The following is a 24,265-nucleotide window of genomic DNA, read 5'->3' as shown; positions in this document are numbered from 1 at the left end:
GCTGAGTGGTCAGTACCGTTCACTGCGATAGAGAAGATAGGAGAGAGAATAGCTATCAGGGAAGTTCAGTTTGGGTGTAAATTTGGTTTGAGGTGTCTGAGCTACAGGGCCAGAGTGGAGTTGTTTCTCAGACCATAAAGGATTTGGAAGTCGCTGAGGGAGGAAAATTGGGAGACAAATAGGAAGAATAAGTCTAGTAAGTTAAAACAAGTCCAGCATGCACCACGCTAGAGGCCGTAAACAGGTATGTATTTATAATAAGGTGGTGCAGAGTGTCAGCCCTGGAGCCAGGCCACAGTTTGAGTGTAATTGGAGCGTAGTGCAGGGCAGCTAACCTAGAACTGCTCCCCCTGGTTTACCATTGCATACCTGCCTCGTCTTGGTAGAGAGGTGTGAACAGATGAAGTGAGCCTCAGATGAGGAAGGTGAAGGGACGTGGGTTTTGAAAGTGGGAGTAGGAAGTCGGGCCCCCCCCCCCCCCCCCCCAAACACTGCCTCTGGGCCCTAGGTTTGAGCAGCCTTCCCCCAGAGCCACAGGGAAGTCTCTACCCTGGTCAATAAGACGAGGCGTCAAGGGAGAGTCAGAAGAGATTCAGGATATAGGGGGAGTTTTTCCTATGGAACAGAGGTCTGAGGAAGCCCAGGAAAGGGGGCTCCAAGGTAGAGGAGAGGAGTAGAGGAAGTAATTTGGGGGCAGTTTTGAGTGAGTCTCCGGTGGTGCTGGAGAGTTGATTTTGCTTAGGGTTCTACCTAGAAAGTTTAAAGAAGTGTAGAACCTTGGACAACAGGACACAAGAAGCTGCTGCTCTTCCCACCTCCTGAGAGGGCCCAGTAGTATGCTCCGTTTGGGGGAGGGGCTCTTGGGTAGCAGCCATGCTTTGAGGGAAACCCTAATGCTGGAAACTGTTGCCCAGACAAGTTAAGTCAGAGGATCTTTAGTTTAAAACAGCAATAGTCCCTGGTGCTAGCAGGCTTAAATCTTAAGAAGCAGTCATGGGAGCTTGAGCCTTTGTTTGCTTTAAGTTGTGCATAGTTATAACCTAGTCTTACAGAGCCGAGAGTATAGTACAGGTATCAGTGTCTGTCTGTCTGTCTCTACACACATACACACGCACAAACGTACGTATGTACATATTTCTGCATATGTGTTACATGTGTAATTAAAACTTATTTAACAGAATTTTGGGTCATCACCAAAACTCACAAGGTCCTCTTATTAAAAATCTGGCTAAAGATGGGGCCGGCCCAGTAGTGTAGTGGTTAAGTTCATGTGTTCTGCCTCAGCAGCCCGGGGTTCATGGGTTTAGATCCAGGATGCGGACCTACACGCCTCTCATCAAGCCATGCAGTGGAGGCATCCCAGATAGAAAATAGAGGAAGATGGACACAGATGTTAGCTCAGGGCCAATCTTCCTCACCAAAAAAACCCAAAAAAACAAAAAATCCAGCTAAAGAGACTTCTGTGTCTTTACAGGATACCACAGCTGCCCCTTACGCATTTCAAGATGATCCTTATCTCATACCAGCATCTTCTCTGGAATCTGTGAGTATTTTCATGTAACTTTTCTAATATTATGTTTTTTCTTGCTGGTTTGGGTACAAGAGTGTGTATATAATTTAACTTAGTTGTAAAAATCTTTGGAAAGTTTACAGATGGTGATAGATAAATTGGTAGATTTCCTGAATCTTTTATTACTTTTATTAAAAAGTTTTATAGATTGGCTATGGAAAGGTTTTGGTGTTTAATACTTAGGGCACGGGCACATTCACACTGGAGCAGTCCACTCAATTTAAATGTATTGTTTTTGTATACCTCAAGCTGTATACAAGATGTGACCTGAAATATGACACACAGTAGCAGAGATGGATATATAATATTATGTAATTTAATTTCTAGTTGGATTTCTGTGTATTGTTGCATTCTTTTTTTTAGGGGAAAGAATGCTAATTCTTGCTGAGGGTGTAACTGCTCTCTGGAGTCTAAATTACATGTAAATACCAATTTATGTGTAAATCTTTTTCTTTGTATAGCGTTCATTTTTGTTGGCAAAGAAGTCTGGGGAGAATGCAGCCAAGTTTATTATTAATTCACATCCCAAATATTTTCAGAAGGACATAGCTGAACCTCATATACCGGTAAGGAGAGGTAATCGTGATTTTTAGATAATGCTGTATACAAATATAAACTAAACCAAGCTTTCATGGCTAACATTTGAGTGGTCATTTGAATGCCCTCAATATTTGGGTGAAAAGTCTTTTGATGTATGTAGTTATCTTTGCTCACAACGCAAACCTTTTTTTTTTAAACTCATGGTTTTGCTCCTTATCTTATTTTTCCCATTTCGCTTCTGTGGCACCAGACTCTTGGATCTTTACCTCTGACTATTCCTTTTCAGTAGCTTTTCTCTCAACTCAAGTTGGTGTCTTTCTTAGGTTTCCATGCTCAGTCGTTCTCTTTTTTCCTGTCTATACTCCTGCTTCCACGACCCTATCCTGCATTTGGCAGTCTGGGATATCTGGCCTAGAGCCTTCTACTTTGAACGCCAGTACTCTGGTTTCTCTTTAGATTGTATAAATCTTTCACCTTTACTTTGAACTCCAAATTGGATTTCCACCTACCTCTCTGTTCCACAGTCATGAAGAGGATTTGTGCAGTGCCTGCTGTGTGTTAGGCATTGTGCCTAGTGCTGTCAGTACCGTGGTAAACAATAGAGACGTGCCTCTGCCCTCCTGAGTTCATTAGTGGAAATAGTAACCTCAGACTTGCCATGTCCAAGATTACTCCCTCTCATATCTTCTTCCTTCCCCAAACACAGCCTTCCTGCTTCTCAAGTGGCAAATCAGGAATCCAGTGCAATTGTGTAGGTAAAAATATTGAAATCCTGAACTCAGCCAGTGGCAGTGATGGAATGTCATTTGCTAGCCCCCTGTTTCCCCATCATGTTTTTGACTAACAGTGACTCTTCTGGGCTTAGTTCACTTTTGCTTGAAGCCTTCCATGGGTCCCCTGCCTCCATGGCGGCAGCAGTCTCACACCTCTGAGATCTCCTACGTCATTTATCATTCACACTGTGTCATAATTGTTTCCCTCCTTTATTAGACTGTGAGCACCTTGAAGGTAGAAAGTGACTTTCATCCCTACATGCCCAATGCCTAGCTTCGTGCCTGGGGTACAGTAATAAGTGTTCAATGAGTATATGAATTAGTGAGTGAGGTAAAATGTACATACCTTGGTGGTAGTAAATGTTTAGAGTAAAAGCAGCATCAAAGATGAAAGGTTTCTGCCTTTGGAAACCAGTTGTATGCTGACACTTTTAACCAAGATTGGGAGGAAAAGAGCGAGGGTGGTTTTATGAGGGGAAAATATAGTAAGTTCAACTAGAAATTGGGAGGGTTAGTTGGAAATAGGATTCTTCAGATATGGATTAAATATTTATGTTTGGGTGCTTTTAAATTCTTCTCTCCAAGCTGAGATAGCTAAACGATCTTGTTTTGTAGACTCGAGGTTTTTTGGTAGATATTTTTTAAGTTGTATTTCCTACAAAGAAATTCATGTTAAAATGATAAATAGTATCTTGTGCATGAAACATGGAATGGAACGGTGAAGTTTTATTTTGGTTTATTGGTGATAAAAGTTTTGTTCTGCCAGTTAGCATTTTGCCGTTACCTGTTTGTAGTAACTTTAACCATCTTGTTTTCCTAGTGTTTAATGCCTGAGTACTTTGAACCTCAGATTGAAGATATAAGCGAAGCCGCCCTAAAGGAACGAATTAAGCTCAGAAAAGTCAAAGCTTCGGTGGACATGTTTGATCAACTCTTGCAAGCAGGTGACTAAGTTCATTTAAAGCACCCCTAGGAACGGAGGCCCGGAAGTAGGCCACAGTTAGATGATCCCACTAGTCATGAGTAAAAGTTAACAGGCATTACTGCATTACTCTGCTTGATGGCTGCATTTATATTTCTAACAGCTTAATAAATAATATTTCAATTTCTGCTTTGGCTTCATTTTAAAATTATAGGTGAGATAGAGTTGCACCTTTGTTAAGATATTGTCCTCTTGTGCTGCATCACAGATAGAGAACTTACATAGGCATTCTTCCTTAGCTTCCATTTTTAACATTAGGTGTGTACCTACTGTATTCAGATTTCCTGTGCTCCTTAAGTATGTTTGGAAGGTGTGAAACAGGCAAGAAGAAATATTTAAAAAGGAAAGAGCATTAAATGTGGGATCAAAGGCTTGGATACTGGTTCTAGTTGTGGCACTAATTAGCTCTGTGGCCTTGAAAAAGGCACTTAATTCCTCAGAGCTTCTGTCTCTAAAATCCTGTAGCTGTCCAAATTTGATCTGGGTAAACCTCCGGGGTATAGATCTAGATTGCATGACTTGTAAGCTACCATGAGAATGTACCTATAGTAACATGAAGGGCAGCGGCATTATTTAAGTTTGTGGGATCTGGAGTGCTGCTCAGTGATTTAGGATAAAAATCAACCAAACATACAAGAGATAGAAACTGGACTCAATCACTCAATACAGTGTTGAACACAAGAAGAAACCATTGCAGGAACCTGGTTTTGATGTGAAAATTTTGGTGTGTAGCCTGTTATAGCATTGGATGTACAAATGAATTGCTGACAGATTATAATTTAGGAAGGCTTTTCCCTCTGCTTGTTGAATTTGATAAAATCTGGTGTAAGTTTTCATTAAAGTTCTTAGTGCTAAGACTTGTTTTCCTCTGTTTTACACACTGTGTGGTGTAGGTGCATGCAGACATTCAGGAAACATTTTTAAAGACAGCATGTCAGACCCATAGCTCGGAGTAGCAGAATGAGCCAGCGCTCCAGAGGAGGGATCATAGGAAATTTTACTATCAAGCCCCTAATAAGTGCCAAACACTTTGCTAGGCATTTAATCTACAATACCTTTTGAGTTGTTGTGTTTACAGTCATTTTATAAAGGAAACTAATAAGTAATTTTTCAGGGTCACACAGTTCTGGGATGGGAAGACCCAATCAAATTATACTCTTATCGCCTGTGTCCTCTCCACTCTGCCCTGCTCTTTTCTGGGCTTTTAAATTTCCTGATGAGTATTTTTATTATTGGTATATTTTCTTTAGAAAAATGCCGTTACTTTAAAACAGTATTATGTCTCATACTTCTTCCTGTTCCCTTTTAATAGGTATCAAGATGGGAGCATAATGTTTTGAGCAACAATTTTTATAAAAGGGTACTGTAATTAGACGTTATGCTAGTATTTCTAGGCAAGTATTTCAGTGAGGGCCTGGATCCAAGTGGAATGATTCTGCTTGCATTTGTAAAAATGGAACTGGGCCAGGGAAAGTAAGTGGCAATAATTTGCAGTCTTCGGTTTGGAGATGATAGTTAACACCATGAGACAGTTTTTCTGGGGATACGAATACATAAAATATTATTGTAAGCACACAGTCAAGCTTTGACGTGCTGTTTTGATTTTCTATGTCAGACAAACACGGTTAGTAGGGATTGTGTCCAGATCTGCATAACTCTAGGTGTTTAAGTTGATGCGGCATGCGTGCTCATCCATTGATAAAGTGGTGGACGATAGTAAATATGTAGCCAAGGAAGCCACAGCTCGTAGAAAAACAGGAATTTTAATCTAATGGGCTGTAGTGTAGTTCTTTGATGTTTCAAGGTTACTTTCCCTTTTTTTCTCCTACCCACAGGAACCACTGTTTCTCTGGAAACAACTAATAGTCTCTTGGATTTATTGTGCTACTATGGTGACCAAGAGCCCTCAGCTGATTATCATTTTCAACAACGTGAACAATCAGAAGAGTCGGTAATGGCTTTGGGCAATGATTTTTAAGGTTTTTTTTTTTTATAGTAATACCTTCTCAAAATAAGGCAAGTTCGTGTGCCATGAGTTGGGATAGTAGAGATTTGTGCTGAGATGTGGGGTGGTACAGTAGCCTGATGAACAGTGTGCAGAGGAAGAGAGGGATTTAAACAATTACTTTAACACTAGTTCCCTTCTTAAAAGTATTTGGACCTTGCCTACCACATGCAGGCAAAGCTTTGGCCAGAAATCTTTGGGCAGGCCCCTCTGTCGTTGCTTACAGTGACAGTATGATGTGTAATAGACAGGGAAGGATCCCCTTCCGCGCACTCCCTCAAAACTTCATACATATGTAGGCGGGGAGGAGTGAGCACACGCTACTGGAGGTATAGGACAGTATTGTGCCAAGGGTTGGCCTGTTGAGACTCGTTCGTAGCCTCTCTCTCAACCCAGGAGTTTCATTTCTAAAACTAGATCCCAAGGAAACTTTTGGATCAAGTGCACAAAGATGTATAGATGTGGGGCTGGCCTTGTGGCCAAGTGCTTAAGTTCACTTGCTCCACTTTGGCAGCCCAGAGTTTTGCCGGTTTGGATCCTGGGCGCGGACATGGCACTGCTCGTCAGACCATGCTGAGGTGCCGTCCCCCGTAGCACAACCACAGGCACTCACAACTAGAATATACAACTATGTACTTGGGGGCTTTGGGGAGAAGGAGAAGGAAAAAAACAAAAAAGATTAACAACAGTTGTTAACTCAGGTGCCAATCTTTAAAAAAAAAAAGATGTATATATAACAGTTTTTGTAACATGATATTCATACCTATAATTGGAAAATAGTGAAAACAAATTAGGTGTCCAATAGTGAGTGATTGGATTATGGTAATAGTGTTGTGTGGTGACTGAGAGTACTAGTGTAGGTCTGTTTGGGTATGGACAGATTCATCACCCTTGATAAGAGGGAAAATAGGCTAAACAAGGTATGTTCCATTTTTATAAAAAAATTTTCATATGCATAAGGGAAAAGTCATTTTAAAAATTCAGTGTTTCTCTCTGGGTGATGGAATTATGGGTGTTTTTCTTCCAGTTTGTCTTTTCTAATTTTTTTCCCACTAAATGTGGATTATTTGTGTACAGAGTAAGATTTTAAAGTACAAAGATACTGGTTGTAGTCACACCCTGCCTTCCAGATTATCTTCTAGATTTCCTGGCGTGGCTTGCCTTCTGCCCCTCCAGCCCCAGCTACAGAGCCAGCACGGTCATATGTAAAGCCAGCCATGCTTGTCTCGCTCTGCATCAGCCTATTCCAAAAATTGGTTTATAAATAAAGGACAAGGTGTCGTCTTTTAAAAAAAATTTTAGCTTGTGTTCTGTCAGTGTTAGACATTAACTATATATTCCATACCCGGCAATGTTTTCTCTTGCTTTCACTCTAATAATAAACAATATCTCTGTATGGATCGAGGCCAAGGTAGCCTCTGAGGAAACAAGCTGGATGGTTTGGATTTCCGGTTTTTCTCTCTAGGCCAGGCCATAGAGGGCAGTGGCTTTATCTCCTCTCTAGGCTGTCAGTTGTTGCTTTAAGGGCCAACTTTTTTTCATCTGTAAATGAGCTGATTTCCCCTTAAGAAATTAGCATTTCTTAATAAACGTTTGCTGGGTTTCCTCTTTGCCTTCTGCTGGATTCTATTTCCTTTGATAGTTTGATTTTGAGGAATCTAACTAGGAGAATGCATTCCATTGTCGTATTTTACTTTATTTCTGTTGATGGTTCATTTCAGGAAGAGGCCACAGAGGAAAATAATGAGAAATCTAGGAAGAAGGCTGGTCCTCAGTTGGGAGTTACTTGGAGGTATGTGTTACGTAGTTGGAGCCTTGTATTAATGGTGCCTCATGGTACATGGAATGTTCCCCTTCACCCCTTGAAGAAGACACCCTATAATTTTCAAAAATACAGTTGGTTTTCAGTATGTGATAGAAATATCCCAATTGGTGTTCATACGTGTTTGGACCTTTTTTCATAAGATCTTTATCTCCAGTCAGCAGCACAAGGTTGACACTTGACTTTTTCTTTTCTTTTTTTTCCGTTTAACTCTACGTAGCCTTCCATAGTATGGTTCCTTTGGTAGTTTCATCAGTAGTCCTATGTTGCAGTATATACCTCTAATTCTGAAAGAGTCAGTATTTTGATTACATAAGAATACACGTACACTAGACTGTAGTTCTAAATTAAGACTACTGACCAGCGAGCAGAAATATTCAGTACTTCTGAGCAAAAGGTGAATAACATTAAACTAACATTTGAGAATTTAAATTAACTGAGTAGAAGTGTCTAAATAAAAGAAAGGTATTTCACACAGATGTCTGGAGAAGGAAAGCTGCCACTAATATCTAGTCTTTTTTGAAGTAATAAATTGAATCAAAAATTAAATTTCTTCAGTAGATTTTAATGATTTAAAATAGTAGTTAAGAGCGTGGACTTTAGGGTACCATCTTGGGTCAAATCCTGGCTTTATCACATTTCAAAGACATTGGTAAGAGAGAATCAAGGTACAGCATAGTTTGTATAATGTGATACCTTTGTGGGTTTTCTGTTGTTGTTTGTATTGAGGTCATAATAGTTTATAACATTGTGAAGTTTCAGTTGTACATGACTATTTGTCAGTCACCATATATATGTGCCCCTTCACCCCTTATTGCCCACCTCATAACCCCCTTCCCCTCTGGTAACCACTAATCTGTTCTCATTGTCCATGTGTGAGTATATCTTCCATGTATGAATGAAATCATATGGTGTTTCTCTTTCTCTGTCTGGCTTATTTCACTTAGCATGGTACCCTCAGGGTCCATCCATGTTGTTGCAAATGGGACAATTTTGTCCTTTTTTATGGCTGAGTAGTATTCCATTGTATGTATATACCACATCTTCTTTATCCATTCGTTAGTCCATGGACACTCAGGCCAAGTTGTTGCGCCCGGGGCCAGGGGTTTGCTTTTTTCCTGTGAGCGCTTCTGCACTCACTGCCTGGACTGGTAGGCACGCCCCTGCGATTGCTTACCTTCCTCAGTGTGGGGCGTTCCCACAGGCTGGGAGGTAACTGAAGTGCAAGCTTTCCTGCACAGGCCTTCCTTCTCTCCCTTCTCATCTCAGGGTCGCGTGCCAGCCAATGTGTGGTCCTGCCCCTAGGTTGCTGCCGGGCGGAGGGAGAGGCGATCCCCTTTACCATCTTCCACTGCCTCCTGGGGTATCCAGCACCTTCACCTTCAGACATATGGCTGTGGATGTCCTCTGTTGGTTTATGACTGTCCTTTTCATTGTATCTTAGTGGGGAAAGACTTAAGGGAAGAGCTCACTCTGCCGTGATGCTGACGTCACAGGTTTTTTGGGGATTTTTTTTTCCTAAGAAAGGGAAAATAGATATGCTAGAATATGATGTATGTACATGTGCTAGAATATGACAGAGGGATTCAGGAGAAACCACTTCTCTGTGGTTGCCTCTGGGGAACTGTGATTGGAGGAGGTTGGGAAAACCTCACCCTATTGTACCATTTGCTGTTGGTTTAATACCTTGAGTGTATACTGTCTTTTCAGAAATCTTTCCGTTTCGTTCCTGATTCTGCTACTTAACTGCAAGGCCTTGGACAACTTAAGGTCTTTGAGCCTCAGTTTTTCCCATTTTCAAAATGATGATAACTATCTCTCTGTGGGTGGCAAGAGTTGTTTGAAATTATATGCATAAAGTGTTTAGCACAGTGCCTAGAACACTGTAAACCCTCAGTAAATTGTGGTGCTGTTGTTTTTTTCTGTTTCCCCTGGTTCATATTTACTCTCTTTTATGCAGAGCAAAAAACAATGCTGAGAGAATCTTTGCTCTAATGCCTGAGAAAAATGCACATTCCTACTGCACAATGATCCGAGGAATGGTGAAGGTAGCGTTTGTTTTATATGTTTTTATCCTTAATTTCTACTGACTCATGGTTTCTCACCTCAGAATTACTGATGTTTCGAGCCAGATAATTTGTTGTGGCGGGGGCCGCCCAGCGTGTTGTGGGATGTTTCATAGCTCCCTGGCCTCTGCCCGTGGCATGCCAGTAGTACATCCTCACTACCCCCAGCTGTGACAACTAAACTTGTCTACAGGCATCACCACATGTCACTTGAGAAGCACAGTTGCCCTTGGTAAAGAACCACTGCACTAGAGCATACGCTTTATGAGAAGTGGGACCTTGAACCCTAGAAGAGTAGATATGCAAATATTTCTTAAGTGAACAGATTGGATGATGCTTAGTTTTTATCCTCTCCCTCTTCAGCACCGAGCTCCTGTGCAGGCATTAAACTTGTACACTGAATTATTGAACAACAGACTTCGTGGTAAGTGTGTTTGGAGAATTCCCCTCACTCCTCCTTTTTCTTTCCTTAAGAATCTGAAATCTTTGGATCTTGCCTCAATCATTAGCTCAGTTTTTAGTCTTTTCCTGTGGTATTGGTGATTAAAGCAGGAATACATCCAGAGAAGAAAGTGGTTTTCCAGTTTCGTGGACCACGTGGTAATGAGCCAGGAGCCACATGTGTATGCCTTAAACTGAGCCATTTAGGAGTTAATCTTCAACCCCAAATTTTGTTAAAGTACTTTTCTTCTTTTACAGCTGATGTATACACCTTCAATGCAGTGATTGAAGCAAAAGCATTGATGGTAAATGAGAAATTTGAGGAAAAATGGAATAACATACTGGTAAGGAAACCTCATTTTGTCTTCTGATAGGCCTGAAATACATGGGATGGAGACAGCATTCGCAGAGCAGCTACATGGCACTCACCGTGCTGGGCACTCAGATAGCAGCTACTTGTTTACTGCCTTTCCTGCAACCCTCTCATTTAAGTAGCTGTGTCTGACATGAGAAGAAAGTTACTTGACCTGGAGCATACAGCTAGAATTTAGGAAGACCTGGGTTGCATTGTTCATTTATTTCTCATGATAGTTTATTACAAAAATAATGCATATTTATTCAAAATTTTTATCAGGTAGGTTTAAAGAAACTGAAATCACTTGATTGAAGTAATTTAGGAATAGGAAATGTTTTTATACCATACTGCTCATTTATAAAGGAAAGACACAATCTCTTCTAGTCTATTCTTTTGCTTGAGTCTCAGCAGACTCCCTTGGCAAGGACTGAAGACAGTTGAATACGTTGATCCAGTTGGTGTGGGGTGTCTGAATCGAGGGGCTTCTCTAAAAGGCAAAGTCACTTGTCTTGCTAATAGGTAATTCTTAAATTAGGGATATGTTTATTAACCTGCTTTAGACATAGCCAGAGAGCCAAGTTCTTTTTCAGTATGTAGTATTAGTTTATTGGACAAATTATCTACCCAGGCATAAAAAAATACTTCGGCTTTTGATTCGCTTAGGAGCTGCTGAAGCAAATGGTTGCACAGAAGGTGAAACCAAATCTACAAACTTTTAATACAATTCTGAAATGTCTCCGAAGATTTTATGCATTTGGAAGATTGCCAGCCTTACAGACCTTACGTGAGATGAAAGCCATTGGAATAGGTAAGGATGTGTCCTAGAATCCCTCACTGACGCCCGAGACAGTGCTGACCAGAGGTTTCAGGTCTAAACAAGCCAAAAAGAGACCGCCAACTCTTTTTTTTGCTGTTTACTTAATATGTTGGGAGTTTCCTTTCTACCACTTGGCACACTTAATTATATGTGTTTACTACTGTGGGAGCTCCTGTGTCATCTTTGTCTTCTTTATAGCAAATTACAACGTTCTCCTAATATTTTAGGTACTTTTTTATGGATCTCTTGATTCTGGGGAAACTTGTTCACTTAGAGTTAGCTACCTTTAAATCCCTTTACATTTTCTAGCATAATGAGGTGTTTGAATCCCACTGTGTGCTAGTGTACTGTATATTTTTCAGTACTTTATTGAAGGTTGTTTTGGAAATCACTTCAGTTTGCTTTAGTGTTCTTAACTGAACAATCATAGTACAGAGCATTAGCTGTAACATTTTAGTACTAAGTGTCTGGACTTTCTAAAGGCGATTCAGTCTTTATGACACATTTCACCTTAACATTAATCAGATGAGTTAGGAAATGTCTTTGTTCAAAGGAGTAGAAGTGCATCATCTTGTACTTAAATACCAGCATCAGTATGTTTTTAGTTCAGTATGCCTTAGCAAGCCATATTTTGGATAGCTGTGTTTGACTTACTTATTTTTTTCTATCCACCTGGTAATTTGAGAACCCTCGCTTGCAACGTATCACTATATTATTCAGCTGTTTTATCAACAAGGTATGTATGACATTATGTTATGTTAATTTCTGTAGAAAGTTGACCCAGCTCCCTTAATTTCGTGTGATTAATTGTTGTATGTTACCTTCTCTGTATATAAATTAAGAATAGAGAATTCGCAAATTAACATCATCCACAGCCTGAGCAAAAAGTTATTTTTGCGGGTGGTCACCTTGTTTGTGATACGAACCTTGAGCTGGAGGGGAGAGGGATCATTTAGTGTACTAACAGTGTTGGTGTGCAGTTAGAACTGGTCAGAAGGTACTTGAGTTGGGAGTTCCTTTTCCTCTCCAGAGCTGTGCCGTCCAGTACAATAGCCACCAGCTATATTTAATTAAAATTTTGAACTCTCTCACTGCCTTAGTGCTTAGCCACATGTGGCTGGTGGCTGCTGTGTTCGGTGGTGCGTATTTGGAACATTTCCATCTTTGCAGGAAGTTCTTGAATAGTGCTGCTCCACAGTCACCTTAACCTTATTTTGAAGCCTTGTGGGAGAACCGTGAGGCTCCCTTTGTCACCTGCTTTTAGCTCAGCCAGTCCCTATTGGAGCTGTGCTCTGTTGAATGGACTTTGGAGAGGCACACCTGAGTTGAAATTTCACCTCCACCATTTACCAGCTGTGTCAAAAGGGACTGGCAACCTTAACTGAGGAATGCCGTCAGAGTGTAATGGTTAAATGAATTACGCAGCGTCTGATCCCATGCTTGGAAGGCGCACAGGAGACGCTCATAATCTCTTGCTTTTTGTCTGTTTGCCCCAACCAGAGAAAGAACCCCTGGGTTCAGAAATGACAGCTCTAGTCCTTCTCTCCTGTGATAGACTTTATATACAACAGGAAAACTTGATAATCTCTCTCTTTTGGAGGGCTGAGTTTACAAAATCCATATTCTCGTGTACAGGGAGGTGTTTGATCTTTTAGGGTGGGGGACAGGTTACCTTGGAAGCGGGTAAGCAGTTTACACAATTGTATCTTCTAAAATTTTCCTCAACCTTGGTGAGGTTGTAGTGAAGCTAGTCTTTCTGGCCCCAAAGCTTGTTCCATTCCTCTACTGTCACATATCACATTGATTCCTTTGCTAACCAAGCCAGTGGGACTTAGGCTTCCTAAGCGACACCCATGCCGGTGGGGGCAGAGTGGGATGAGGTGTATCAGTTTGTCTTATGTATGTAATTTACCTGCCTGCAACAGTAATTTCTGGGAATTTACCCAAAGGAGAAAGCCTAAAATACTGGAGAAATACTACATATGAAATAGAATATGTAACTAATAATAAAGTTAGGAATGGTAGCAAATGGAAACCTGCTTGAGGAAATTATCAGAATACATCTCTGCTGTCATTAAAATGCTATGATCACTTATGTGTGGATAAGGTAGGGAAGGGAATGTGGGTGAATAATGTGATGTGTTTGGGAATATTCTAGGAGCATTTTCTTACCTAGTGATACTCAGTTCATGTGATTTTAGAGGACTGTCCATGTCCATTAATTCTACAGTTTTCTTTTTCTTGGCCTTCTCATCCTGATTATTCTTTAAAGGAATAGTAGTGATTACTAGCAAAAACTATGTTTGTTTTCCTAAGAATACGGGTTTGGCGAGGGGGGCTGTGTGTCTGTCTCCCAGTTCAGTGAAAGTCAGGCATGTGAAGAGACTAAGAAGGAAGGGAAGAGTCTCTGTTGGGAGCAAATAGCCAAAGATCAGTAACTGTCCCAGAACTTAGGGAGAGCTGCCCTCTGTAGGTGCATTTGTTCCTTTAGCAAGCTGGTGCCCTGACCAGCTGTGCCAGGCCTTACACTGCAGGTGGAGGAAGGAGAAATGTGGCTGCCTGTACTAGGTGCTGTGTGCTTGGTGGTGGCAGAGGAAGTGGACTCACGATAAACCATTTGCTTCCTTATTCTGTAGAAAGCTCTGCAAAAGGATCACCCCTCATAATCTATGACATCATGAATGAAGTAATGGGAAAGAAATTTTCCCCAAAGGACCCAGATGATGGTATGTACAGAAATTGCTTGTGTAACACAGAGCCTGTTTTCCGGGTACTGGTTAGTAGAGGCTTCTGAGGACAGGGTGTAAGTTAGCTTAGTGATCTTTCGGGTTATTATTCTGAGAAAGCCAAATGTCTGTGGCACTTTGCTGTATCCCTCCCCTCCTCTTGAGTTTTCATTCCTTTAGGTTTGTCTTATGCATTGAAAGTTTTGTTGCCAGGATTTTAATTAATGTTACTGACTTGAAAATATGTTTTATCCATAGTAACCAAGGCTCTTGGGAACTTTCTTTTTCAGATGCGTTTTTTCAGTCAGCCATGAGAGTTGTAAGTACCATTTCTTGCTTAACTTGTTTTCCCTTTTCCTTTTATCCATTTCCTAAATTTATCTGTAACTGGTTGGTGGGAGGATGTCTTCTTGATTCTTTGACTTTCTAACTCTTACTTCTTTTCATGTCTTTGGTTCTGTTTTTCTTATTGGTTTCTCTAAAATCTGTATTAAATCACATAACATCCCTTCCCTGTGTTTATTGTATACATTGTCTTTTTTCATACTTTTGTTCAAATAAGTTTTCAGAGTATTTCATATTTGGCTGTTGGTAACTTTTTAAATTGAAGATGATTCTTTTTAATTTTGGTTTTTCATTTTATCATGCTAATTATAGGAAAAAATTCAAGCAGTTTCAGAATAAATTAGCATATCTTTTTTTCTAAGGATAATTGCTTTACAGTTTAGTGTGTATCTTTCTAGGGTTTTTCCTCTGTGTATTCAGACATGCACACCCAGATGCATTTCCATGGTGTTTGGTTTGTTGACAGCAATAAAGTATTCCATAGATGAGAAAGACTGCAATTTAACTTAGAACTCTTCTCCTATGGATGGATTTTGGAGTTACTTCATGGGTTTTTTTTTGCTAGTACAGTGATGCTGGAGTGGGCATTCCATCTCTCTTTTGTGCATGTGATCAAGTATTTTTGTAGGATTGATTTCTGAAGGTATAATTTCTAGGTCAAAATCATTTTGTTTTAAATTTCGCGGAACTTGGGAGTTTGTTGTGATTTCCCACCCCTACCCACCGCCTTTCTTGTAATTCATTTGCTGTCCACCAGTAATACACTGAATCAGCATATGAGTATTTCCACAAGAAACTTGTGCTTTTTTTCTTTATGTAACGAGCCACTGTTTGGCTGATAAGGATCTTGGAGTGATGCCTTCTACTTGTAAATTTTCAGTGCTCATCTCTCAGAGATCTAGAACTTGCTTACCAAGTACATGGGCTTTTAAACACTGGAGACAACTGGAAATTCATTGGACCTGATAATCGACGTAATTTCTATTAGTAAGTGTGTTGGAAATGTATCCTTTTGCAGTAATGGCGCACCTTTAAGCAACCATTAGTGAATTTTGCAAGTGGGAGGCTGTTGGTGGCCCTCCTATCTCACCTCTGATTTCAGGTAGCACACCTCACTTAACAGTACATGTTAATTGAGTGCTTGGAAATTCAAGCAGTGCTAAAACTGATCTGCCAGAATGAGATGTCTTGCTGTATATCTTTTCAGCTGTTTTTCTTTGTAGCACTTTAAATGCACATATCTTCTACACCCTTGTATTGTATATTTTTGAATTTTTAGTAGGGTGAGTCCCTCAAGATTTCATCACAGCGTCTTGTTTTTAAAGATGAACAACATACTAGAGTCCAAAGAGACTCCTTAAGTGGATTTGCTTTTAAGCGGATGAAAACAAGAACTAAAGGAGGCAGCCTGTTAATGAGGGTGTGATGAATCCTTGCTTCACATGAAATGCTTAGGAAATGAATATGATGTTCACTGTCTGCTCCCCATGAGCTCAGAGTATACTGAGGAGGCAGTCCTGAATGACCAGTTCATAAAAAGCTATTAATTAGGAAGTCCAGAAAGCAGTTAGCACCTCCTGGGTCAAGCATTGGCCCATGTAACTTGAAATTGTTTATAACATGTAAATTGTTGTAAAATTGTATGTAATGTGTCATTATATAAACATACTTTTTCTCCCCATTGCAGTTCCAGGTTTTTCAGTTTGCTTTGCCTAATGGAACAAATTGATGTCACTTTGAAGTGGTATAAGGACCTGATACCTTCAGTAAGATGACTCGTTACTAATCATTTATTATTGTAGACATGTTTGTTGGGTATCTTTTCTGATTTATACTTCAAAAATATATTTGTATTTCTCTTAATCAGGTCTTCTTTCCCCATTCTCAAACATTGATAGATCTTCTCCAAGCATTGGATGTGGCCAACCGACTAGAATTGATCCCTCAGATTTGGAAAGGTTGGTTTCAGCTTATGTGTGCACACCTGTCTCACTTCATTGTCCCACGTTTTGATTAACAGACATGTTAACGTTGTTAAGAGATGAAAACTTGCATGTTTGGCTAAATCGAATAGATTAGTTGAGGTCTACTTCAGGTTTGCATGCTCATGTTACATATTGGATTACTTGAGTGAAAATGACCTAAATTAGTGCCTTCGTGACAAGAAAAGGCTAGATTTTGTGTACCTGTTGTGTGACATGACAAAGGGAGACTCAGTGCTAATTACATGGTACACCCTAAATCTAAATGCAGGTCTCTAACCCCAAGGCCTGTGTCTTTCCTCTGTGCCATGTTGTATCACTGTGGTTCAGTTGCTAACCAATCAGTGATACTTCGTGTTTCTAAGAAATATCCATGACTGTTGGTTTGTGTGTGTGTTTGTGTCTTATGTGCATAAATTGGCTGCGGAAGGTGCTGTATCTCTTCCACCAGGTGACTGAGATCTTAAAGTCAGTTTCTCTCTGCCTCAAGTTTCCATGTCTGAAACCCTGAGACCACAGTCCTCCCCTACTACTTCACAAGACTGTTCTAGTGATTGTAAAAGACCATTGACGATACCCAGCTGCTGTGAAACAGCGTCTTACCACGCGGAGCTGGTGGCTTCTCAAGTGTAGTGCGTGTGCTGTGTTTAACACTTGACCAGGACAGGTTACTGGCATTGGCTTTCACTGCTCTTATGTCTCTGCTTACCGTGACTCATCCTGCTGGTTTTCTGCAATTCTCGGAGTAAACCTGGTATAGGTAATGTCAGCAGCTTACTTTCACCCATCAAATATGGTTGACAGCTGACAGTGGACAAAGGTCAGCCAGAGAGTGTTGGTTTTACGTGATGGTGATCACTTCTCACTTTTTTGTTCCTTTTTTGTTTCAAGATAGTAAAGAATATGGTCATACTTATCGCAGTGACCTGAAAGAAGAAATTCTGATGCTCATGGCAAGGGATCAGCACCCACCAGAGGTAGGATGTATTGCTCCTCAGGTTTGGTTATTGTTAGAGTACGCTAACGAGTATATTCTCTAGTACTAAGGGCCCTGTAAGAGCACTTTCCCTGGTTTCATCTGTCATTGTGGAGAACTCTGCCATCTAAACCCATGTTGCCACCTACACATATCCACCCATTAGCAGATTACCATTTCTAAAGTCACTCATTTCTCTAGACCAAAGCAAAGAATATGAAAATAACTTCACTCTGTCCTGATAATTAATAGCAGTTTGCGCTGTTTTTTTTTTTTATTGCTATCTGAAAAGAGACCTATAGTTGGATTTGAAAGATGTGGCTAATCACATTTTTACCCCGGGGCAGTGGGGGGTTTTTTGTTTTTACTTGTGTGCAATATGTGTGATGTAGTCACTTGCTCAAAAATTTTAATGGTCTCATGGAGTCTCCTGAACTTGAATTCTTATAAAACCAGTTAGGCAGTTCTGCTGACTCTTAGAGCCTCTCAGCTTCAGGTGGCGTTTGCTGACTGTGCTGCAGATATCAAATCTACGTATGAAAACCAAGATGCCAGACAGACTGTTCCTGATTGGCCAGCCAACCCTCTGAACTATATAGCTGTCCTTTTTTTAAGGGCTGGGAGAACCCAGGAAGCCTGGTGAGTACAATCCCCCAGGTGTGAATTAGCAGCGTTGGTACTTGGGTCTCAGGGAACCTTCACCCTGGTCAGGAGAGGTTCTCTTAATTTGGCTCTATGATGTGTAGTTTATCAGGAGACAAATGAGTTTTCTACATAATGCGTTTTCAGTGGAACTTCCAAATATCAACTGAAAAGCAAACTTTTGGAAGAAGGCCAGTATATGGGGTGTATTTAAGAGAGGATGTGGTTCCGTGGGCTAATTCTTTCCATTTCTGACCTGTTTTCTGTATCCGTGGGCAAGTAAGTCACTTATCTGTCTGCTTAAATAAAGAGCAAAGTGATCGAAGAATCTTATTTTTGAAAATGTTTTGGGCATTAGGTTTCTTCAAGTATTTCATTTGTGGGTGCTCCCCCCACTTCCCAGCTTACAGTGTGGGTTGTATACTTGGACTTCAGGAAACTGGCATTCACTAGTATTGAAACGTGGCCTTGAGTAGAATCCGTCTGGTTTGTGCCACTGTATTCTAGTTATGTGTTTTGTCAGCGTTTCATTCCCATACTAATTTTGTGAATGGACACCTTATGCATATTCATTTTTCCAAAAGCAGAGAAGTCAGCAAAGGAATACTTTGTAGGAGTAGTCACAGTTAAGTGTTTCTGCTGTATTTTGTTTTGGCTGTAAATGTGTGTTAGTTCTAAAAGTCAGTAAATGGGGGGGTACTTGTGCATGGCTTCTTCAGCCCAAGAAAGTAACTTACTTTGAACATGTGATTGTCAGTCCAGAATATGGCTGTTCACTATCTCCAGGAAAAGCTGATGAAGGCTTTGCTGCCTCAGCTGGTCTTAGGAGTGTGAATCACACGTGGCCTGCTGCACTTCTAGTGACGGAAGCGCCCGATGCTTGAATGTAACTCAGGCGGGTTGACACACACTTGTTATGAATCAGGCTGTGATGATTGGCGCAGGGGTACGGACCTCAGCTGAGTCATGGGAGCTGAGTGTATGTGTTTCTCCTTTGTCCTGCATGTGGCAGGATAACGGCGAGCACTTACATGAGACTGATGCCTTAATCTGAGCCTGCTCTTCATGACGTAGCTTTAGGACACACTGAACTCATATTGGATTGTGAGAGAGTAAGGAGATCGCACTCAGTTGCATCCCTCTCTTCCAGCTGCCCACGGGATGTACTCCCTCCCTCGGAGGACTGAGGCGGTGCTCTACAGGGGATATACCCCAGCAGCTCTCCACACTGGCGGCAGAGCGGGATCGCCTGTGACACTTGCAGTGTCCACATAGGAGGTTTGGGAGGAGAGGGTTGACGCATCTGAGGTGATTGTGATGTAAACACAGGACTGGGAGCCAGTGGAGCTCACAGATGTGCGTCTTCAGGAGCTTCCCCTGTAGTGAGGAAGGATGCTTAGTCTCTGAGTCCAGGAGAGCAGCTACGGTCGTTTGATTGCCTTCTCTTCTATGAATAGTCATAATCTTCCTCCTATCTCATCTTGAACAGGAAAATGTTGGAGCTTTTCAGGAAGCATAATAAGATCCCGAGGTACGTTGGAGGTAACAGACCTGCCAGAATATATCCGGGAATTAGCTGCATGGGCTAAACTCTTACGGTGGGGTGATTGGAATTTCTTCACATACCCTAGCCACAGTGTATTGGGCGTTCGTCTGACAGGCGAGCAGATGCACGGTTTCTCCCACCATCTAGGGCATCCTGAGGCAAGCGGTTTTTCATCTGTCCTCAGGGATCGCAGCACACGGGAATAGATCCTCAGTGAGGGCATATTCAACCAATGTCCATTCTCTCTGGCCCAGTTAGACTTCGTGTAACATTGCCTCCAGAGCTACTGTTGAGGATTTTATGACTGAACTTTATAAAATGCTCGATTTTGCATGTAAATCTTTGACTGAAGAGGTTGAGGGGTTTAGTTGGGGACTGTTGACATGTTGCCTTTCTTTTATAGGAATGAGTTGCTGAATGAGTTTATGGACAGTGCAAAAGCATCCAGTAGCCCTGACCAGGCCATGGAGGTAGTGAAGCTGGCGAGTGCCTTCAGCTTACCTATTTGTGAGAGCCTCACCCGGAGAGTGATGGCTGACTTCACAGTCAGCCAGGAGCAAAAGTAAGTGGGTCCTGTAATGTCACCATGAAAGAAAGTTAGAAAAATGGGGCAGACCTTTTGTCCATCTTCTTTCTAACCTCTGAATTTTCTTCTTTCTTTGCAAAAAGTCAAGATGTATTGATTTAACAATTTCATTTGTCATCCAAGTCGAGGAGGCCTGTAGATTTGGCCGTTGGAACCTTCTCCTTTGTAAATATAGTTTGTGCAGCTGCAGTCTCCCCTCCCCCAGAACGAGTTGCAGTGTAACGCTCCTGTTCATTTTCCTTACAGGGAAGCCCTGGGAAACCTAACTGCATTGACCAGTGACAGTGACAGCGACAGTGACAGTGACATCAGCGAAGGCAAATAGAAGTGGTGGATCAGGAGCAGCTGTGGCCTAGCATAGCTGCTGTAATTACACTTGAGAACTGAGATGTTCATATTTAACCATGATACGAAGAAAACATGACAGTAATACAGATTTGGTGAACTTTGAAGTACAGTTGAATACAGCACTGACTTATTTAGGTTAAATTCCTAATTTGATACTTTGTAAACCATCCATTCAGGGTTTATTGTTGAAAACAGAAGCAGCACTACTGTTTTCATTTCCTTAGACACACGTTGTGAGGTACATAGCTCCCGATTTCGGCATAAGCTCTGCACACCTGCAGTGTTCGTCAGCCGACGTCACGCTCTGTGGTCACTGGTTTGCCCTCCCCTTGTGGAGCTCAGCCTTCATTGGGTGATGCTGTGATGCGGGTACTTCTTGATCTTAGAGAAGGCGTCTAAAGGAAGTTGTCATACAATTACATCACAGTTGATAATGGGTCAGTAGTACCCCAATTTCAGGGATATTTAGATGTAAAAAATTGTGCATCTTAGAATTGATTAAATGACAACGGCAGAAGTTTAGGCTGCACAGCTGGGAAAATGAAGACTGTAAATAAACATGTAATTACTGTACATGTGTAGGTATTTATGTTGTCTTTATATAGCCTTTGCCATAGTCCTCCCACTAGACGTGGGGCTTGCACAAGAGCGTTTCGTCTCCTCCTTTCTCTCCCCCTATTTTGTGTGTGCTGGCACCTTCTTTAGTTGTGCTGTACTTAGTGTGGTCTCACTGAGGGCTTGTGGTGACGTAATGATTGAAATGTCTTGTTACAATTGTGCATTGCTGGTAATCAAGTTGGTCAAGAACCTGTACTTCTAGCATTTCTCTCTTAACCACTATGGCTTTCAGATAATATTGGAAGCTAACAGGAATTTGAGAGGTTTGCAGAAGCGTTTTGACCTTCACAAGGGCTTCTCCCACAGGCTGCTTTGCTCGTATCTGATTCCCAGATTTACTGAGGCACCCCATGAGTCCTCACAGAGGAGCAACCTCATCCTTAGCCTGCCGGGGTTGACGTTTATGGGCTGCTAGTGTATTGTATTGATGGCTGCTCCCATCTCCATTTACCATTCTCTCTAGTCTGGAACCCAGTGATACATCTTCAGAAACCTAAGTATCAGTGCACGTTCTCTCCCAGAATGTCCAAGTTTGACATCTAATTGACGGACAAAGACGGGGGGAAATGACAGTAGTCAGCTACTTAAACATTCATGTACATTGCACCATTAGCCTCTTGACATATCAGAGCAAATGAGCAAAAGGTCAGATAGAGCAGGTTAGCCTCTGATCTTGGTTTACAACTTCCAAGGAGAACCTGGCTGCCTGGGAGCTTCTGTTAACTCAGCCCTTTCTTTCCCCGGTTCATCGACACCTGCAAATGCCTGAATCTCTGCGAGAACTCCCTCAGTGCAATCCTGCTAATTGTGGTAACTTCTCCCCTTGCCAGGTGCTAGCTGAATCCTCACCATAATGCTTTGCTGCTATAAAGTTGATGGGAAAGTCCATCTGGACGATGTCATGTGAGTCTAGTGGACTTGCAAAGTGGGTGATGTGTAGCTCAGTGGTTTTAACTGTTACGGATATTCCAGACCCCCACTCTGGGCAAATAACTGCTTTGAACTTTTTGGGGGAAAAATTAAGGCCTATAGGATTGGTCTCCATTCTTATTGTTAAATGTTGATTTCACTAACTGGTGAAATAGTAGCCTCTGATAGTAAAAGATGTTCTCTTTTTCTATGCCAAAGTAACCTACCAATTTTTGCTTTTGGTCCTGGGTCTCCCCTTAAATTGCTGTCTCTACTTGCTCTACCACTGTCTCTGCACTTCAATACAACTCAAAAACTGCATTCCTAAATGGCAGTTACAAAAATGAGGGGCTTCTTGGTGAAGTAGAACATTTCATTTTTAAGACCACTCTTACGGAACAGTGTCAACATCTCAGTTGATGTTTATATAGGAGAAATTTCTATTTACAATATAGAACTCAGTTTAACATTTTAAACAAAATGATACGAGGAAAAAGGTTTATAACTCAATACAATTAGGACCAAATCAAGTTTGAAAAGCTTCACAGCATTAAAAGGGGATATGCTGCTTTAATGATGCCAGAGCTGAGAGGCATCAGCATTAATCGTATATAAAGCAACTATGTTAAAATAAAAATCTGAAAACAGCCTTTTGGAAATTGGGAACTGAGGGTAGTGAAACTACCTGTGAGTAGCTTATATAGAAAAGGAAAAGAAGAAACCAAACAGAAGAGCAAATGGGAGTCAGGACTCACGGAATGGGAACGGTAAAGGGAGGTGTCTTAATGTATGTGGGATGAACTTGAGTGTTGTCTCAGTTAGATTACCGATGTGTGGAAATTGGAAACTAGCAGATTTTGGTTCAACAGGATGTATGAGGACTCTAACAATAAAAGGACTGTCTTATATCTGTCAGTCTGCAGGGTCTGAAATCAGTTTTTGTGGGTGATGAATATTTTAATGAAATGGATTAGAAAATTTAAGTACGTCGCATGCAGTAAAGTTTTGTGGTGCGTTTTTTACAGTGCCATAAATAAAGATATACATGCATATATGTACCAGATCATGATATAAATTATTTTACTGCTCGTCATGGTCAAAAAAGTTTGAGAGACACTGAAATAGGATATGCTCCGAGACAGCAGTCACTAGGAGTATGGATGGGCAGGGCACATTTTAGAGTCAGAGACAGTGGCATTTAGCAGAGAAAAGAGTCTCTGGGTTGGTTGCTAGAAGGCAGTGTGCTGGGATATGATCAGATGTAAGTACACAACGCCTGGGCAGTGAAGGAACCTCCAGCCTGGCCCCGAAAGGAGCCTGTCCTGTAAAAGAATGTTGTCCAGCCAACCTGCACAGCCGTGGACTTTGTAGAAGATTCAGAAGGACCACTGGAGATCAAGCCCAGAAGTTTCCAGAGCTAAGCAAGAGTTTAGACTTGAAAACTAAGAATGTCCAAGAGGAGTAAAGGTCATGATAAAATTTATTCCCAGGGAAATCTAAGCTTTGCCACCAATACCAGAGCACTCTGTCCCCACAATAATGCACTGGCCCTTGCCTCCATCGCTCCAGAGCCCCTTCCTCTTCCTGAAAACCCCAGGGCATTGTCCACACAGCTAGATCAGACTAACAAGCCAGTGGGACCACGTCGCCTCCTCACATGGACAAGGGCAGAGTGGCCAGGTACTGCTCCTCCCCACTCCCAACCCTTTGGTTTCTCATGCTCCCCTGCCAATCTCAGGGTCCCCAAGGCCCCTAACGGCAGCAACGGAAAGGAAACCAGGGAAGCTTAGCCTTGTTTCGGGAAAATGGTGACCAGTGGAGCTGATGAAGAGTGATTTGTCTGATATTTAATCCTTTTTATTTCCCTTTTAACTCAAATTATCTGTCCTGCACTCAGTACAAGCAAGTTACTTTAGAACTGGTGGGACAACTCCTTTGGGACTTGGAGACTGCTTTTATCCAGAACCTGCTAAGAGCAGAGGATTTAATACTAAGGACTACAGAAGGAGTATGCCTTAAAAAAGACTAAAGTTACATTTTAGTTTGTTACATTACTGATTTTGAAACTTCAGACATTTTGCAAAGATCAGAATTTTAATAAATCTGGAGTTTAAAACGTTGAGGCATACTGTCTGCAGCACTCAGGAGGCAAGAAGGTAACCCAATTAAAGGCTAAAACAGATTGAGACAACGAAAGGAAAGGAAGTGGCAGAGGT

At 41.4% G+C, this 24,265-nt stretch overlaps 1 protein-coding gene and 1 non-coding gene across 4 annotated transcripts in view; both read left to right on the top strand.

Annotated features, from left to right (window-relative positions):
- Positions 1-21,095, top strand: part of PTCD3 (pentatricopeptide repeat domain 3) — a 30,798-nt gene extending 9,703 nt beyond the window's left edge. For 2 of the 3 annotated variants that reach the window (XM_046661425.1, XM_046661424.1), the window contains exons 5-24: positions 1,475-1,543; positions 2,032-2,136; positions 3,704-3,827; positions 5,701-5,816; positions 7,592-7,662; positions 9,653-9,740; positions 10,122-10,182; positions 10,458-10,543; positions 11,218-11,362; positions 12,057-12,107; positions 14,008-14,097; positions 14,388-14,416; positions 15,323-15,429; positions 16,130-16,208; positions 16,310-16,400; positions 17,316-17,401; positions 17,891-18,039; positions 19,532-19,573; positions 19,992-20,150; positions 20,421-21,095. In XM_046661425.1, the coding sequence (XP_046517381.1) occupies positions 1,475-1,543; positions 2,032-2,136; positions 3,704-3,827; positions 5,701-5,816; positions 7,592-7,662; positions 9,653-9,740; positions 10,122-10,182; positions 10,458-10,543; positions 11,218-11,362; positions 12,057-12,107; positions 14,008-14,097; positions 14,388-14,416; positions 15,323-15,429; positions 16,130-16,208; positions 16,310-16,400; positions 17,316-17,401; positions 17,891-18,039; positions 19,532-19,573; positions 19,992-20,150; positions 20,421-20,499 (1,827 nt within the window). In that variant the 3' untranslated portion in view covers positions 20,500-21,095. Of the gene's footprint in view, positions 1-1,474; positions 1,544-2,031; positions 2,137-3,703; positions 3,828-5,700; positions 5,817-7,591; positions 7,663-9,652; positions 9,741-10,121; positions 10,183-10,457; positions 10,544-11,217; positions 11,363-12,056; positions 12,108-14,007; positions 14,098-14,387; positions 14,417-15,322; positions 15,430-16,129; positions 16,209-16,309; positions 16,401-17,315; positions 17,402-17,890; positions 18,040-19,192; positions 19,574-19,991; positions 20,151-20,420 lie in introns of those variants that run through there. The other variant, XR_006888628.1, reaches the window with a different exon arrangement.
- Positions 18,965-19,101, top strand: LOC124240499 (small nucleolar RNA SNORD94). Its single transcript, XR_006888892.1, has one exon. It is a non-coding gene; the product is annotated as a small nucleolar RNA SNORD94 (small nucleolar RNA).
- Positions 21,096-24,265: the final 3,170 nt, after the last annotated feature.

Source organism: Equus quagga, chromosome 5 (genome assembly GCF_021613505.1).
Source record: "Equus quagga isolate Etosha38 chromosome 5, UCLA_HA_Equagga_1.0, whole genome shotgun sequence".
Taxonomy (NCBI): Eukaryota; Metazoa; Chordata; class Mammalia; order Perissodactyla; family Equidae; genus Equus; species Equus quagga.
Note: the sequence above shows the minus strand (reverse complement) of the source record. Positions and strands in the feature narration are given on the sequence as shown.